General features: G+C 45.7%; 1 protein-coding gene across 1 annotated transcript in view; it reads right to left on the bottom strand.

The window, feature by feature from the left end:
- The window catches only part of NUP98 (nucleoporin 98 and 96 precursor), a 1,998,548-nt gene that overhangs the window by 107,771 nt on the left and 1,871,705 nt on the right, over nucleotides 1-19,072 (bottom strand). Inside the window, exon 24 of the mRNA XM_044072823.1 lies at nucleotides 17,806-17,840. Within this exon, the coding sequence (XP_043928758.1) occupies nucleotides 17,806-17,840 (35 nt within the window). The remainder of the gene's footprint in view (nucleotides 1-17,805; nucleotides 17,841-19,072) is intronic.

Genomic DNA, 19,072 nt, shown 5'->3' with positions numbered 1-19,072 from the left:
ATTTTGAATTTTGGTATATCCAGGAATGTGTTCAGAATAGATAGGTCCAGTATTGGTCTCCAGGTCTTGTCCTTTCTGGGTACCAAGAAAGTAGTTTTGTACCTACCATAAATGTCAGTAGTCGGATAGGAATGCAGTCCTTACAAATGGGTTGTCCTGTCGTCAGGCAGCCCTTCGGTCAGCCGGATTCCAAAGTCTGGGTCTGGCCTCGGCTGGTGTCGCACTTCACCCGACGTCATAGCTGCAGTTCTTCGGGTATAAAGGCATCAGCCGATGCCATTTTCCTCAGTGTTTCTTGCCCCAGATGCCAGGTGCCCTCTTGGAAGGCTAAATTTGGATAAATGCCAATGTTTCCAAATAGTAGAGAGCAAACACAAAAAATAAGCATGTATGTACATATATACAAACAAATACACCATAATAGATCCCCAGCTAGCTATAAGATGGGCAAATACCCTAGGAGTACCACAGAGGGAAGGTGGGTAATCCTGACTGCAGATGCATTCCTATCGGACATCTACATTTATGGTAGGTACAAAACTGTACTATGTCCTTCAAGGATGCATCTGCAGTCCTTACAAATGGGTAGAATACCATAGCCAAACTAAGGGAGGAGGAAAGAAGAGATTATGGTGTAGTTAGGATCCCTTGCAAAACAGCAGTGGCAAAACCTGCTCGGGATCTAGAGTATAAAGGTAAGTTATAATGCTTGGCAAATGTATGCACGGAGGTCCAAGTAGCAGCCTCTATAATGTCCTTGGTAGCCACTCCTCGTAAGAAAGCTGTGGTAGTGGCTGTAGCCCTTGTGGAGTGAGGCCTGATGTTCTCTGGAGTTTTCTTTCCATGGTAGGAATAACAAAATCTAATGCAATTTCCTATCCACTTGGAGATTGTCTGTTTTGAAATTGCTTTTCCTTCCTTCCTGTTGCATATGCTACCAGTAGCTGGTCAGTTTTTCTATTGCCCTTGGTCCTGTCCAGGTAGTAGCGTAACTGTCTATGTACATCCAAGGTATGCAACAGTCTTTCTCCCCTGTTCTGTGGGTTGGGGAAGAATGTAGGTAGGTGGATAGCCTGATTTAAAGATACTCTGGATACCACCTTAGGCATAAAAGTAGGATTTGTTCTCATGGACACTCTATCTTGATGGAAGATCAGGAAAGGTTGCACTGCCATTAATGCCTGTAGTTCAGATACCCTTCTTGCTGAAGTGATTGCCAGCAGAAAAGCAGTCTTCCATGATAAGTATTGTAATTCTGCTGTTGCTGCTGGTTCGAAAGGAGGAAGTGTCAATTTTTCTAGCACAAAGTTCAAGTCCCATGCTGGCAATGGTGGTTTCCTAGGAGGTTTTACATTTTAATTCCTCTCAGAAACTGCCTGAGCAGAGGATGCGAGAAGACAGGAGGATCCAAGCTGTATTCTGCTGAAACTGCTGATGCATGTATCTTGATGGAAGAATAGGACAGGCCTGTGTGGAAGAGCTCTGCCAAGTATTCCAGGATGTTGGCTATGTTTACCAGTGACACATCTTCTCCCTTTGCAGTATTCCAAATGAGATATCTCTTCCATTTTGCTGCATAATTTTTCCTTGTTGAGGGTCTGCGAGCCTCAAGGATAATGTCTTTAACCCTTTGTGATAAATTTGGGTTAATTGATCTTATGGAATGTTCCAGGCAGTCAGCTGCAGAGTTTTCAGGTTTGGATGCAGGATGTTGTAGTTGTTCTGTGTTAACAGCAATGGAACCAGGGTAGTGTCCATATTTGTTCCCGAGACATGCTCCTTAGTAATGGGTACCAATGTTGCCTTGGCCAGTCTGGAGCTATCAGAATGATCCTTGGACGGTCCTCTTTGATCTTCAATAGCACCTTGTGCATCAAAGGAAGTGGTGGGAATGCATATGCTGTCAGGTTTTTCCAACTGAAAGATAGGAGTCCACCTTCCAAGCTAGTGGGTGGTACGTCCTTGTGCAGAATTTCTTTAGCTGGTGATTGTGTGGGGATGCAAATAAGTCTATTTCTGGGAGTCCCCATTTTCTTGTAATGGCTTTGAAGATGTCCGGATGCAGCATCCATTCATGGGCATCCGTGGTAGTCCTGCTTAATATGTCTGCTAGAATGTTTTCTTTTCCTGGTACAAAATTGCTTGTAACTGAATGTTGTAGCTCAGAGCCACATTCCATAGGTCCAGTGCCATCCGGCATAGAGGGTATGAATGAGTGCCTCCCTGTTTGTTGATGTACCACATAACTGTGGTGTTGTCTGTCCTTATCATCAACTGACCTTCTCGGAGAAATGGTCTGAATGTCTGGATTGCCAATTTTACTGCCAGCATTTCCTTTAGATTTATGTGTAGGTGCAGCTGGTCTTGAGTCCATAAGCCTTGTATGCACTTGTCCAGCATGTGGGCCCCCCAACCGAGGTCTGAGGCGTCCGTCGTGATGGTTTGGCTTGGTTGAATGCTGTAGAAGGGCAATCCTGTGTTTGATTGACAGGCCTGAGCCCACCATAGGAACTCTTGCTTCAGGCATGGGATTATTGGAATTTTGGCTTCTAGGCTGTGCTTGTGTTGAGACCATAAATTCTTTAGGTACCACTGTAGCTTTCTCATATGCAGTCTGGCATGAGGGACCAGTATTATGCAGGATGCCATGAAGCCCAAGGCTTGCAGTACTTTTCTTGCTGTTAGATGGTTCTGCTTTGTTAATGCCAAGAAGTAGAGAGGTAGTTGCTCTTGTTTTTCTGCAGTTAGGAATGCCATTTGCTTTGATGTGTCCAGCTCTGCACCCAAAAAGGTTATTCTTTGGGATGGTATCAGCCTTGACTTTATGTTGACTGTATATCCCAGGGCTTGTAGCAGGTAAATGACTCTTTGTAAGTCTTCTGTTAGCTTGTTTTTGTTGTCCGCTTGTATCAGGCAGTCGTCCAGGTAGGGGTAAATTTGGATTCCTTGAAGCCTGCAATGAGCAATTACTGATGCCAGGCATTTCGTGAACACTCTGGGCGCAGTAGATAAGCCAAAGGGCAATGCTGAGAATTGATAATGCTCTGATCCTGCAAGAAATCTGAGGTATCTTCTGCAATTTGGTTGTATGGGGACGTGCAGGTATGCCTCCTTGAGATCTAGAGTTACCAGCCAAGACTCCTTGCCCAGCATGGGAAGAAGCTGCTGTAGGGTCAGCATTTTGAACTTTGGAACAATGAGGAATGTGTTTAAAGCGGACAGGTCGAGAATAGGCCTCCATTTGTTCTCTTTTCTTGGTACCAGGAAGAGTCTGGAGTAAAATCCCCTTCCTTGCTCCATAGATGGTACCTTTTCCACAGCTCTCATCTTTAATAATTGAGATATTTGTTTTAGAGCTTCTGTCTTTTGATTTGGCGGTAGGTTTGGCATTCCTCTCTTCCCTGGTAGAGTATGGAAGTGGAACCTGTAGCCTTGGTCTATTGTCTGTAAAATCCACTTGTCTGTTGTGATGTAATGCCAGTTTATTGAGAATAAGGCTAGCTTTCCGCCTAAGGGTGCTTCTAGTTGTTCCCTTGTAGGCGGTGCCAGAGCCAAGTCACTGTGATTGTCCTGTTGCAGTGGTGGTGGCTGTGTCTGTGCCTCGCTGGTTGTTACCCTGCCACTGGCGTCCCCTGTAGGCACCCCTGGATTGGTTTCTGCCTCTTGATCGCCTATTCCTGCCTCTCTGTGCTTTACAGGAGTCTGGAAAGGACCAAGTTTTGGAGGGCCAATTCCTGCTAAACCTTGGAGGTTGGACCTGTAAGAAATCTTTCACTGTTTGTACAGATTTTGTCTTCTCCTCCATCTTCTTCAGTACCTGTTGTGCAGGAGAACCAAATAAATTGGCCTTGTCCATGGGAGCATCTAACAGTTTTGATTTGACATGGTCCGGTACGGCCTGCTCTTTCAACCATGCACGCCTTCTGATAACTGTACCAGTCATGGCTGATCTAAAGGAAGCCTCCAGTGCATCATAGCCGCATTTTAAAGAATGGTTACTAACTTGCTGAATGTTATGTACCATTTCCTGAACATACTTCTTATCAAAAGGTTCATCAGAGGACAGTTTTTTAGTTAATTGGTCAAGCATAAAATTCTTGATATTGGATCATATGAAATTGACAGTTCAAGGCCCTAGCTGACAGAGTAGCAGAAGTGTAAACTTTTTTACCCCATCTCTCTAAGGACCTGGATTCCCTTTCAGGGGGGAGGGGATTTTTAGCAGAGGTAGTTGCTACAGCCTTAGGCCCCTGGGAGGTAGTCTCGGGGTCTGCAAAAGGAGCCTTGCATAAATGGTAATGTGTGTCCGGGACCCTGTAGTACCTATCGGGCTTAGCAGGGGCCGGAGGTAATGAATCAGGAGCAGTACAAGCATCATTAAATGCATCATCTACAACAGAAAGAACTGGAGGTATAGCTATGTAAAGGCCTATGTTGTGGTAAATGCAAAAAGGTTCTAAGCCTTTTCCTGGAGTCTGAAAAATCTTGGCCCTGCCACTGAAATTGTTCCCTCATAGCATGCAAGGTTTCCCCAAAGGAAAATTCCTCAGGTGGAGAGGCAGAAGGGATGGACTCTTCAGCATCAGAGTCTTCGTAAGGGGAATAAGGAGCCTCTGGAGGGTCTGGGTTATCTGAATCATCAGAGGAATCATCTGTGGACACTGGCTCAGGAGGCTCTGCTCTAGGCCCTCTTCTCTGGAGGTGGATGAGAGGCCCTGTCTGGATGAGGCTGGGATCCCCGGATTAAAGAAATAAGATCCTCTGCCAAGGAAAGCATTTGGGAACTGGAGCTGGGCCTGTGAGAGGGGGTCTTAACAGGCACAGTTTTTGTAGCTTTAGCTGCTTTAGCCCTGGCAAAGGCCTTAATGGACATGGCTGCAGGAGGCCTAGCAGCTCCACGTGCAGGAGTTGAGATATCCAAGGGAATAGTGTCAGATAATTCCTGAGAAACCACAACCACAGGATGGATTTCAGAAGCCGATTCCACCAGGTTTGAAGAGGCCTCGGTAAAAGGCATGTTGTCGGCTGAAGGAAGAACCGCTTGCTCGGTTTCAGCCGAAACCGAGACACTCGCGGTTGGCTTAACCGCGGTTTCGGCCGAAACCGCGGACCGCGAGTGTCGGTCCTTTTCCTTGCGTTTTTTGGATATTTGTGAAGTCAGAGGATCCGACGGCATAATATAAGCAAAATCAGTGCCAAAACTGCACAGCAAATTCCGACCGACGCCTAAGCGTCCGTCGGTTAAAAGAAGCACAGGCTAGACAAGCTGCGACGTCGTGGTCTGGGCCTAAACAAGGTAAGCAGTAAGAGTGGAAATCTTTATGAGGTATTTGTTTCCCACAAGTTAAACAATTATTCACTTTTTCTGACATCGGCTGAGGCAAGAAAGAGTCCCCAACGGGTACTTAGCTTTTAGAAGTCTTCAAGTAGTATTCGGTAGTAGTAATCTCTGGTTCTGACCGACCGCACTTGAACAGCTTCTGCTTGGCCACGCGGCAAGAAAGACTGAGGAAAATGGCGTCGGCTGATGCTTTTATACCCGAAGAACTGCAGCTATGACGTCGGGTGAAGTGCGACACCAGCCGAGGCCAGACCCAGACTTTGGAATCCGGCCGACCGAAGGGCTGCCTGACGACAGGACAACCCATTTGTAAGGACTGCAGATGCATCCTTGAAGGACATCAGTCTTGTGTAAAATCCTTGTCCCTGCTCTTGCTGTGGTACCTGTTGAATGGCCCCCATGTCCATGAAGGATGAGACTTGTTTTTGTGCCTCTGCCTATTGATTTTTTGGCAGATCTGGCCAGCCTTTTGCCTTTGGCAGGGTATGGAAATGGAATTTGTAGCCTTGTGACACTGTTTAGAACCCACTTGTCCTGGGTTATAATGTGCCAATTTTGAGAAAAAAGTGCTAATTTCCCCCCTAAAGGAGCTGCCAGCAGATAAGTGCTTGGTGCAGGCAGGGGGAAGTCATTGGGACGGTTTCCTGTCAGGGTGTGATTTATCTTCTCCAACTTTGGAGGTAGAAGCACTCCATTGCTTAGACCTGTATGAACCTTGCGCCTGGGATCTGCCTCTAGGGTGTCTGGATCTGCCCCTTTGAGGTCTGACACAGGAAAGGACCAATTCTTTGTAGGCCAGTGTCTACTAAACCTTGGTGGCTGCACTTGTAAAAAATCTTTGACAGTTTGCATAGATTTAGCTTTGTCCTCCATTTTCTTTAACACCTCTTCTGCCTTAACAACAAACAAAGTATCATGCTGTAAAGGTGCATCCAATAATTTAACTTTCAAATGATCAGGCAGATTTTGTTCCTTTAACCAAGCATGCCTCCAAATTACAGAACACGTAACTGCAGCCCTGCAGGAGGCCTCCAAAGAATCAAAACCACATTGCAAAGTATGCTTTCCAACTTTTTCAGCTGCATGCAATAAATCCTGCATTTCCTTGTTTTCTGAACATTCAGAGTTTAACAACATTTTCTGTTTAAGCAATGCCATGACATGTTGCTGATATTTGAGCATATGAAACTGACAGTTTAAGGCCCTTATAGCCAAGGTAGCAGATGTGTAAACCTTTTTTCCCCATCTATCCAGTGCCCTAGAATCTGTCAGAGGGGGTAGGGTTTTTTGCAACGGAAGCCTTAACTCCCTTGGGACCCTGTGAAATAGTCTCTGGGTCTGCAGCAGGGTTTTTAAAAAGGAATTTATGAGAGACAGGAACCCTGTAATATCTATCAGGCTTAGCAGGAGCTGGAGGTAAGGAGTCAGGGGTAAGACTAGACTCCGAAAATACATCTACAATATCTAACACAGGTGGAATGGCTAAGGGCCTGTGTTGAGGTAGTAAAAGGAAACCTCTGAGCCTCTTTTTAGATTCTGAAAAATCTTGGCTCTCCCAGTGGAAATGCTCCCTCATGGTATGCAAAGTTTCCCCAAAGGAATAGTCCTCTGGAGGAGAAGCTGAAGGAATAGATTCTTTAGCATCAGAATCCTCAGAGTGGAAGAGAATACTCCGGATCAGAAGAGGAATCAGAAGAAATAGAAACCTGATCTGAAGATTCATAGTCAGTCTCTTGCCTAGGCCTCTTATCAGGAGGGGGATGGGAACCCCTGATCAAGGTAATCAAGTCTTCGACCATTTTGAGCATTTGTTTTTTGGGCATAGAGGCCTGTCCATGTGGCTCTTGAGTTTGTTTCTCTGCTTTAGAAGGTGCTTTAGTCTTTGCATTTGAAGCTGAAGTCGGTTTAATGTAAAGATGTTTAGGTCTGAACACACCCTCAGAAGCCGGTGCCTGCTCAGCGGCTCCGGACCCATCTGAGGAAATAGTATCAGAGGCTCCAATACCTTGAGTTTCCAGCGGCATGGCAGACTCCTCGTGGGAGTCGGTAGCGGTCTGCGACTCTAAAGTAGCGGGCATCAGGGGCTGCGAAAGCACCTCACTGAGAACCGGCGACTGGCTTAGGAGAAGCTTAGTCAGTTTTGGGCCTCGGTTGTTTATCTCTCTCCTTTTCTTTGCGTCTTTTGTGAACTCCGGTAGTCGGATGGCTATCAGACGACATTTCTGGATAATTAAACCGGCGTCCAAAATAGTTTAAAACAAAATCATACCGACGCTTAATAGTGCGTTGGTTAAATCTAGCACAAACCCGACAACCAGAAATGTTGTGATCAGGGCCTAGGCAAGGAATACAGTAAGAATGAAAGTCCTTATGAGGCATTTGCTTTCCCAAAAAATACAACTATTAACTTTTTCTGACATCGGTCTGGAGCAAGAAAAAAAGTTTCCCCAACGGGGTACTTAGCTTTACTGAAGACTTCGGATCTGAAATTCGAACATGAAAATCTCAGGAGTCTGCCGACCGGCACTTGCGAACTGCTTCTGCTTCGGGCACTGCGCGGCAAGAAAGACTGAAGAAAATGGCGTCGGCTACTTCTTTTATACCCCTGACGACCTGACGTCAGGGAAGGGGCGACAGCAGCAGACGCAGGACCCAAGACTTTGGAATTCAGGCTGACTGAGGGCAACTTGCCAACAGGATTACCCAAATATAATGACTGCAACAGTGAAACACGAACATCTGGTGAAGAATTTGCGTCTTGAATTTTGGAATCACCAAAAAGTTGTTTAAAGTAGACAGGTCCAGGATTGGACGCCATGGATTGTCTTTTCTGGGTACCAGGAAAAGTCTTGAGTAGAAACCTTGTCCCTTTTCCTCTTCTGGTACAGCTTGAATAGCCTTTATGCTTAAGACAGAGTACTTGCTTTTGAGCCTCTGCCCACTGATTTAGGGGTAGATCTGGCCAACTGTTTGGGGTTGGTAATGTGCGAAAGTGAAGTCTTTATCCTTGGGAAACTACATTTAAAACCCATTTGTCCTGGGTAATGAGCTCCCAGTTTTTTGCATGTAGAGCTATCTTTTCCCCAAAGGGGCAATCAGTTGAGAGGTGCTTGGAAGTTTTAAAGTTAAGTCATTGAGACAGTTTACCATAGGTGGGAGTTTTACTACTCCCAGATTTGGAAGTGGAGGCCCCCCACTGCTTAGTCCTGCGCGTACCCTGGGACTGAAGTCTGGGTGCTCTGCTGGATCTGGGTTTGGACTGAGAAGGCCTGGAAGAGACAGGAAAGGACCAATTCTTAGAGGGCCAACACCTACTAAATCTTGGAGATTGTACTTGTAAGAAACCTTTAACAGTTTGCATAGATTTAGCTTTCTCCTCCATCTTTTTAAGAATTTCTTCTGCCTTGTTGCCAAACAGGCAGTCCTGATTTAAGGGAGCATCCAGTAATTTAGCTTTAACATGATCTGGCAAGGATTGCTCCTTATGCCAAGCATGCCTTCCAAGTACAGACCCAGTGACAGCAGCCCTGCAAGATGCCTCTAGTGAATCAAGACCACATTGCAAAGTATGTTTTCCAACCTGTTCAGCAGAATGCATTAAATCCTGTAAATCCTTATTTTCAGCATAATCAGGAATCAAAATCATTTTCTGTTTAAGCAATCCAAATATATGCTGCTGATACTTGAACATATGAAACTGGCAGTTTAAGGCCTTAATGGCCAAGGGTGCATTAGTGTATACCTTCTTACCCCATCTATCCAGTGCCCTGGAGTCTCTATCAGAGAGGGTAGGGTTTTTGGCAGTACTAGCTTTAATGCCCTTGGGTCCCTGTGAAATGGTCTCAGGATACGCAGTAGGATGTTTAAAAAGGAACTTGTGAGAGTCAGGAACCCTGTAATATCAGGTTTTCTGGGAGCAGGAGGTAAAGAATCAGGGGCCAAGCTAAATTTCGAAAAGGCATCAACAACAATGTCTAGTACAGAAGGGATAGTTAAAGGCCTGTGCTGGGGAAGGAGTACGAAATCCCTAAGTCTCTGTTTAGAATCTGAGAAATCCTGACTTCCCCAACGAAAATGCTCCCTAAGAGTATGCAAGGTTTCACCAAAAGAGATATCCTTCCTGGGGAGGGGGCAGAGGGAATATAGTCCTCAGCATCAGAATCCTCATCGGTAGATAAGGGTAAATCCTGGTCATCAGAGGAAACAGAAATTTCAGAATTCTGGTCAGAAGCATCATAAGCAAACTCAGTCGTAGGTCTCTTAGAGGGCGAAGGTTGGTTTCCCCTGATTAAAGTAATAAGGTCTTCAGCCATTCTTATTTGTTTTTTAGGCATAGAGGGCTGACCAAGAGGTCTGGGCGTCGGTTTTCTAGGCATGGTTCGAGTTTCAGGCCTTGAAGAAAAAGATGGCGTTGGTTTTAATATGCAAGTCAGTAGGCCTGAATACATCCTCAGAAGCCGGTGCCTGCACAGAGGCTCTGGACCCATACAAGGTAGAGACATCCGCAGGTTCCACAGTTGAAGCATCTCGCGGCATACCGGACTCCGAATGGGTCTCAGTAGAGGCCTGCGAATCTGAAGTAGCGGGTATCAGGGGCTGCGAAAGCGTCTCACTGAGTACTGGTGAACTGGCGACTGGCTTAGGAGAAGCATTGTCGGCAGCTTTGGATCTAGGTGGCCTGTCTCTGTCTTTCTCTTTGCGTTTTTTTCTGAATGTCAGTAGTCGGATGGCTTACCGAAGACATATCTGGATAATTGAACCGAGCACCAAAATATTTAGAAGCGAAAATATACGGACGACGGATAGTTCGTTGTTTAAATAAGGCACAAAACCGACAGCAAGGTACGTCGTGGTCAGGGCCTAGGCAAGGAATACAGTACGAATGAAAAACTTTGAGGCATTTGCTTTCCACAAGAAATGCAATTATTTACTTTTACTGACATCAGTTTAGAGCAAGAAAAAGTTTCCCCAATGGGGTACTTAGCTTTAAGTTGAATAATTTGGTTCTGAAACTCGGAAATGAAAATTTCAGGAGTCGGCCGACTGGCACTTGCGAACTGCTTCTGCTTCGGGCACCGCACGGCAAGAAAGACTGATGTAATGGCGTCGGCTGCATGTTTTATATCCCTGACTACCTGACGTCATGGAAGAGACAGCAACTGACGCAGGACTCAAGACTTTGTTAATCAGGCCAACTGAAGGCTACTGCAAGCAGATAATCCAAATGTGATGACTGCAACGGTGAAACACTAAGAACATCTGACCGCTCCTGAGTGGAGAGGGACTCCAGCTCCGACAAACCATGCCTGCAAGAAAGGGTCCTCTCCAGCTCAGAAGACAGCTCGTCTGAGGTAGAAGCCAGAGCCAAGCTCACCTGCACGGAAGCCCCAAAGCACATCAACTCCTCCAACGGTCTGGGAGTTGAGCACACCCATGGCCAGCTAGGACTGCTACAGCTCTGGGAGCTTTCTGGCTCCAAAAAGAACAAACAGCTCCAATCAAAGGTCTGATCCGAAGAAAGGGACATCTTCAGAACTGAGCTGAAAGACACCGGGCATAATGGATCCAATGACTCAAGTTCCCTTAAGTCAGAGGAGGAGTTAGAGGGGAGTGGATGGCTTGGGAAATCTTGGACTGTTTGGGTCGAGGCTGAGAGGGACTTTGACACCTTGCACCCACAAGATTTTTCTGTACCATTCGTTCCCCATCTTTTTCTGTAATGCTCCTGGTTGAACGAGAACAGGATGGTGAAAGAGTGGTGGTCGGATCCTATCTATCATTACCCGATAGAATCAAGGCCAAAGAAGCTGGATTCAGTAGAGAGATGCTTGGTGCCAAAGGTTCCAACTGAGGCACTGAGTCAGTAGATTTAGGAGGCTTCGAAGTCTTAGATCTTGACTCTGATGGATCTGAAGGAACCGAGGAAGGCTTCTTTTCCTCTGTCAGAACTTTTGAAGGAAAAAGAAATGGCTTAAATGAGCAGACAATTTAGATGCAATAACAGATTTAGGGTCTCTACCAGAAATGGCCTCGCTGAATGAAAATGGTAGCATGCCCCACAAAATGAGTTAATTTTTCTTTCAACCAAGGCCTTATGGTTGAAGAAGTGGCAAACAGCCAACTCTTCTTGCAGATGAAGGGGCCCCAGACAGTATACATATAGGGAGTGAGAGTCACTAAAGGGAATTCTGTGACCGCACTTTGTGCATTTCTTAAGCCTGCTGGCTTATCCTGCCTCTCAGCCCAGAAGAAGAAAGGGAAGGCCAAGAACACACCCATGCACACAAAAAGACATGCAAAACGAATCTCTCGGAGATGGGGTTTTTTTTATAAGGAAAGAGAAGGGGAAAAAAATTACTAACAGTAGTAAGGATACTGCAAAGGGAATAAGGAAGAGTAACCTAGTTATTACAGTTATCGGAAAAGGAAGAGGGAAAGTGAAAATAACCTAATAAAAACTGTTACTACTGGAAAGAAGTAGGTAAGAAAAAGAAAAATGCTGTAAATACCCCCTCTCTAAGAGCTAGAAGGTTCAGACCACATCATCGTGAAGCAGTAAACGACATCTGGGATAACAGGGAGAGTGCACTATGGGTAAGGGGAGGGGGTCCAAGAGGTTTTTTAGTTTCTATGAGCTTAGTAATGGCAGTCAGATCGGATCTGGGCCCATACAGCTTTACTCCATCGCATATCGCCTACTCAGGGGCGATCTCTGCCTAACATACAAAGCTATGTCAAACCCAGAGCTGTTGGACATGCTCCACTTAAAGAAATCCCAATCCCTCCGAGCTACACGCTCTAGGGACCTTAACCTTGTCACCACAATAAACAGAACATGCTGGAGGGATAGATTCCTGTCCCAGAGACTTCCCACACTCTGGAACAGACTACCTATCTGTGTCAAACAGAGCTCCTCATTAGCACTCCAAGAAAAATCTTGATTGGATGGGAAATGAGAAATTCAGCCCGGGGATCACTTCTGTGGCTCTGCTCGACAGGGGCACAGGAAAATAATTTTCTTGGGTGGCGAAAGCCAGGGTACATTTTTTGGCTAGGCTTGTATGGGGCCTAGGGCCGATAGCCTAGTACCTACCTATGAACCTATATGAGAGGAAAAGACGAAAAAATTGACCATTAGATAAACCCTTTTCCACTTGGGAAAGGGAAACTGGTTGAATGGTTCCTTGGTTCACCGGGGACCCTAGGATCTCCAGAAAATGAGACTGAAGAATCCCTGAAAAAGGAAGGAGAGACTTCCATATCATGAAGTGACCCTGATGGAAGAGAGAAAGAACCCAAGAGTCTGAAGTGATGAGAACCAATTTGGAAGACAAAGGGAAAGCCAAAGGGACAAAGGAACCTGGTCTAAGAGAAGGTGAGGGGGCAAACTGTCAAGAAGAAGCAGGCTTATCAGATAAAGGAGGTTTCTGGGCCACAAAAATCTGAGAAGCCTTAGCAGAGGAGGCTCGCCTACCCACCCTTCCTGCCCTTGGAGGCCTGGCGGAGTTGCCTGCGGACAGAATTAGATCTAAAAGGATAATTCCTCAGGAACTTAGGGATAGGAGAAACAAAAAATGTTTAAGGTCCTGCAAGTTTTTGCCTTTCTCTTGGAGACAAACAGGTCGGCAGCAGCAGTCCCCAAAATGATATTTATTATCCAAAGGAGCAACTAACAGCTTGGCCTTAATGTCTTCAGGCAAAGAATTGAGACCAAGCCAAGAATAATGCCCAATGACAGACCCAAAAGCCATAGCCCTGGAAACGGCATCAGCAGCTATTTGAGAAATAGAACCTAAAATAGATAAGGCAGAAGACTTGCCTTCAGAATCAGTGAGGTCAGAAATAAACTGAGAAGTCTGAGCAATCAAGGCCAGGGCTTACCTATTCATGTGGGTCTGGTAATTAATAGCCCAAAAGGCTAAAGCAGAAGCAGTGTAAACCTTCTTACCAAGTCCTCTCCACTACTCTACTATCCTTATTGGAGGGCAAAGTTTGGAAGAGGGCAGGAGCTTGGAAGGCTTGTCAGAAGAGACTGACGCTACAACAGGATCAGCAGACGGACACAAATTAAAATTGACAATCCTCAAGAACCTATCAGGTTTCTTAGGAGCAGGAGGCTGAGAATCAGCAGACTTGGAAGCAGCCATGAAAATGTCTAATAAGACAGTCAGCACAGAAGAAACTGCAGGTGGTTTAGGAGTATCCACCTAAAGCAAATCATACCTCCCCTGAATGTCAGGCACCAAGAAGAAACTCACTTAAAAGTATTCCATCATCCTAGCTATTGTGACCCAAAGAACAGCTCCTCAAAATGAGACTCAGAGTGAAGACTCCTCTTCATCAGAGCTAAAAGCCAAAGACGACTGCATCAGAGAAGAATAAGACTTCAAGAGGGGAAAACATACTGGACCTGATCATCACCAACATGGGGACTCTATACTCCAGACCAGAAGTGTATCCCTCACTGGTAAGATCAGACCATAAACTAATCTCACTGGATATTCACATCCCGACCCCACGCCCTGCCCAGAAAACCACAGTGAAAAACTTCTATAAAGCAAATTTTACACTCCTCAAAACTGAGGTGGAATCCTTCAAAGCCCCCGGGCCTGTGGAAAATACGGCCCAGACCGCAGAATCCTTTATAAACACATTCTATGAACACCTTCAGGAATGCATGGATCATGCGATCCCAAATAAAACCAAGACCCAATCCTCCAAAGGCAGACGTCCTGTCTGGTGGACCCCAGCCATAAACAAACTATACAATAGAAGGAGGAAGCTACTAAATGATAAAGCAAAATCCCAAAAAGGGAAGGCATCACTGATCAGTATTAGCAAAAAACTACGGGCACTCATAAAAGTGTCTAAGGCCAGCTTTGAGAGAAAATTGCAAAGGACACTAAGGATAATCACAAGGCTTTCTTTAGTTATGTTAGGAACCTGGGTGGTAATTCCCAGATATGCTCAGAATTAGTCCAAAATGACAAAAATACACTGAACCCACAGACATTGGCAATATCCTAGCTGACAGGTTCAGCAAACTCCCCCCACCAAAAGGGCAAATATCTATCCCAGCAGAGTGCTGCCCCTGACATCTCAGATGCTCAGGTAAGAGCCGCCTCTCCAAAGCAAAAACACAGCATCAATGGGACCAGATGGTGTCCCGGCTCGCCCTACATTAACTCAAAGAAGAGCTAAACCCAAACATAAAACTACTGTTCAATCTCAGCCTTACTACAGGATATGTGCCCAAAGAGTGGCGTACAGCAACAGTGGTCCCTCTCCATAAAGGTGGTGCCTCAACGGATCCTGGAAACTATCGCCCATAAGCCTGACTAGCTTGGTCTGCAAAGCTATGGAAAGGATCATCATGGACCTCATAAATAAAGATATTGGGGACCTACAAACACTGGATCCTACCCAGTTCGGCTTTGTTAAGGGCAGATCCTGCCTCTTAAACCTGGTTGATTTCTTTGAAACAGTCACCAAGGCCACTGACGAGGGAAGGTGGTCCACACAGCCTACCTGGACCTCAAAAGCCTTCGATACAATACCCCACTCGGGCATTATAGATAAGCTCACCAGCTTAAATATAAACCCCTATGTCACTAGATGGATTGCAAACTGGCTCAAGGACAGAACCCACATGGTTAGAATTGCTGGAGCCATGTCAGACTCCAAACCAGTTACAAGTGGTGTCCCACAAGGCTCAATCCTGGGACCTCTCTTGTTCAGTATATATTTCTCGGAGGTACAGGCCAACACGGAAGGACTGTGGCTGACCAAGTTCGCAGATGACTGCAAACTGGGTGCCATAATCGACTCTCCAGCAGACACAAGCATCCTCCAAAAGGGCCTCATAGAAACAGACAACTGGTGCCAGAGCCATGGCCTCAAGCTAAATGCCAAAAAGTGTATAGTCATCCCTTTGGCAAAACAAAGTGCCCACAAATTACCACATAGGTGGAAATCCATTAAGTACAGAAGAAGTAATTAGGGACCTGGGGACCCAAGTTGATAGCAATCTCTCATTTGACAACCACGTGGCCAAAGTGGTTAGAAAAACATTTTATATAGCCCACCTAATCATGAAGGATTCACATCTAGATCAGGGAGGTCATCGTGCCTCTTTACTCATCCCTCTTCAGGCCCATAATTGAGTACAATGCCCCTTTTGGGATGTACCTTACCAGACACCTGCAGCAACTGGAAAGACCCCAAAAGTACCTCACCAAGAGGATCAAAGGGCTCAAACAGATGCCATATGCTGCCCGGTTAAAGAAACTCCAGCTCTACTCAGTGGCATACCGCCTGTTCAGAGGAGATCTGTGCCTGACGTATAAAGCCATGTCCAACCCGGAATTAATGGACATGCTGCACCTCAGAAAATCCAAATCCCATCGAGCTATGCGAGAGACTTGAACCTCAGCACTGAAATAAATAGGACATGCTGGAGGGACAGATTCATAACCCAGAGGCTCCCTTCACTCTGGAATAAAATCCCAGTCCAGGTTAGGCAGAGTCCCTCATTGACTCTCTTCAAGAGGAATCTTGATGAGTGGATGGGAGATCGTAGGTTTACCCCGGGTATCACTTCTGTGTCACTGTTAGATAGAGGCATAGTATACTAACCTCGAAAAAGGGCATAGCAAAATAAATTTAAAATGGGTGGCGAAAGCCAAACACATTCTGGCTAGGCTTATAAATGCCCTAGGGCAGATAGCCTAGTATGAACCTATGAACCTAAGACAAGGACCTCTCATCAGACTCTGAATTCTCATCTGAGGAATCCAGCTCCCTAGGCCATTTAGAAGGGGTAGAGGTCCAAGGAGGAACAGGCACTGAACACCCCTCCTCCCCCGAGGAGGCTTCAAGCACATCAAGCCAGAAACAAGCCCCAAATAAACTCTTGCCATTCCTTTTTAGGAATCCTTAGTTTGGACCTAAACATGCTTCATCTTTTGTCTTTTCTTGGAAGGGACATCAGCCCTAACAAGTACTGGAAGTTCCTACCCCTGAAAAGATTCAGTAAGAGTACGTGGAACCTCTTCTCTGACCAGTATTTGCGGAATCCTTCTAGGACCCTCTGAGATAATAAATGGCAGTTCCCCCTTGACATCCAGAACAGACATCTGCAAAGCCTCAGACGACATGTGAAAAGATGGATTCATGCCAGCCTCAAACATGATCATGGCATAGGAATCCTATGTAGATGCAAAAAAGCCTAAAGAGCTACTACCCACTTCTAGAGGGATGTCTGGTGGAGGCTGGACAGCTAAGAATCCAGCCAAGACTTCTTGGCCTTCTTACCTAATGGGAGTATTTTGGGGTTAATGGATTCCGCCACATTACCCTGGGCTATCTGTTTAAGTCGCTGGTTTTCAAGATAAATTGCCAGGGAAGACAAACAGCTTTCAGAGTGTCTTAGGTACAAATGCCTTACAGATGCTACAAGAGGTATGGTTGTGGGAAGCACCCCAACGAGAGATGCTGTTTGTGACCATCCTTTATGGGGAATCTGCCTCCTACACTGACATTTTCCCATCTGGATGACGAACTATAGGTAAGGAAAATAAATACAAGACCAAAGGAAAGAGAAAAAATAACGGGGTACTTATCTGACAGCTTGGTATATAGCACAGCGACAAGGCATTCAGACCAAAGGGTAATAATGGCATTCGGATTGGCAGCAAAAAAAGTTCTGGGTAACTGTGTCCATGTCACTTATGCACTACATCCTTTATAGGGAGCATGTGCAAGATGTACGGTGCATACAAGATCATAAGGCTTTGGTACACTGGCTGAATGTCGGGCTGCCCTGGACAGGAGATCCCTATTGGATGGGAGATAGGAAATTCACCCCGGGGATCATGTCAGTCGCCCTGCTAGACAGGGTCCTGGAGAAGTAAATATTGTGGGAAAAAATTTCCAGGGAATTGTTATGGCTAGGCTTGCATAGGCCCGAGGGCCGATAGCCTAGTACCAACCTATGAACCTATGGTAAAGAATAACTACAACAGTAATACAGGAGGACATCCAGTGTTGTCTCGGCCAGTAGGATCATGCTGGGTCTGTCTTTCCTGACTTTTGTTAGTACACTGGCAATTGGGGCAAGGGCAGAAATACATAAAGGAACAAGTTAGTCCATGTGAAGGAGAATGCATCAGTCTTCTAAGCTCCTGTCTGTCATTACTGTGCAGAACTTCTCAAGCTGCTTGTCACAGACAGTGATGAACAGGTCTACTAAGATCATCCCCCACTGTACGGTCAGATGCAAAAAAAAAAAAACTCTCTCCAACAACCATTCATTGGGGTCTAGAAGGTCCCTGATTAGATAATCTGGTAGGATACTGCTCTGGCCTGGAATACAGAAAGTTATTAGGTTCACTAGCTGGATGCAGCTTGGAAGTGGAAGACATGATGGTAAAGAGGAGTTTGGACATCTTATGTATCCAGGAGACTAAGATGGAAGGACAATGCAGCAAAAGCTACTTGACTTGGGATAGCGAGTGGACTAATGTGGACAACAGGCTAGAAATAGTGTGGGAATGGTGGTGAAGGAGAAGCTTTATAAGACAGTGAGGGATGTCTTCAAAATGAAGAGAGTCATGGCACTCAGACTCCAGGCTAATGACAGAGCAGTTTTCATAATCTAAGCCTATGCCCCAGAGCAAGATTGTGATAGTTAGCAAGAGTGCATTCCTACAGCAGTTGCAAGACCTACTAGTTAAAGCAAGACAGCATGAACTGGTGTTAATAATGGTGACTTGAATGCACATATCAGGACAGACGGAACAGGATATGAAGACTGTCTGGGTCCACATGAATGACGCAAACAGGAATAAAGGGCAGGTCATTCTAGACTTCTGTCTGGCAAATATTTTGATACTAGTCAACATATGGTTCAACAAGAGACAGAGTCACAAGATCACATATAAGAGTGCCAACGTGAAACTCAGGTAGACTTCCTCCTAGTAAAGAAAGGGCAATGGGGTAGAATTAGAAGTTATGTACCTACCATAACGTTCCATGTTAGTTGTCTTCTCTCGCCTTCTTTCTTGCTGGATGGGTTCGGAGCCGATCCTCGGCTCCAACTCGGCACTTGCTTTAGCTTGAGAACTCCTTTTACCAGCTCGAGGCAACCCTATATCCCATGATGCAAGGCGGAACTACCTCAGATCTCGTTTGGTAGCTAACCTACCCTGCTAAAGAGTAACCTAACATAATTAGGAACACAAGTTCATAATAGAAGTCCCCATATGAAGGCTCAGGAGGAAACAACCTGATAGGAACTTTTCAAGATCTGTCCAGGCCAGGGGGAAGGAGGGATGCAAGAAAGAAGGCGAGAGAAGACAACTAACATGGAACGTTATGGTAGGTACATAACTTCTAAATGTAAAGTTGTCAATCTCGCCTTCATTCTTGCTGGATGGGACCGCGTCCCTAGCACCTGTATCCCGGGTGGCTCAATGGAACAGACTCTTGAGAACTGTGGAACCAAAACTGGCCCTATCTCTGGAGGCCAGGTCCAATTTGTAATGAGAGACAAAGGTATGAGGCGTGGCCCAAGTAGCTGCTGCACAAATGGTATCAATAGGTAGCCTATCCTGAAAGGCTGCAGAAGTGGACAGACTCCTGGTTGAGTGTGCTTTTGGTTTAGAAGATAGCTGTTTGCCTCTGAGAGAGTACACATAGGAAATGGTGGAAGTCAACCATCTGGATAAGGTC

The sequence above is a fragment of the Protopterus annectens genome, chromosome 5.part1 (genome assembly GCF_019279795.1).
Source record: "Protopterus annectens isolate FY-2018-M chromosome 5.part1, PAN1.0, whole genome shotgun sequence".
In the NCBI taxonomy this organism is placed as follows: domain Eukaryota; kingdom Metazoa; phylum Chordata; order Ceratodontiformes; family Protopteridae; genus Protopterus; species Protopterus annectens.
This window is presented reverse-complemented; position numbering and strand designations above follow the sequence as displayed.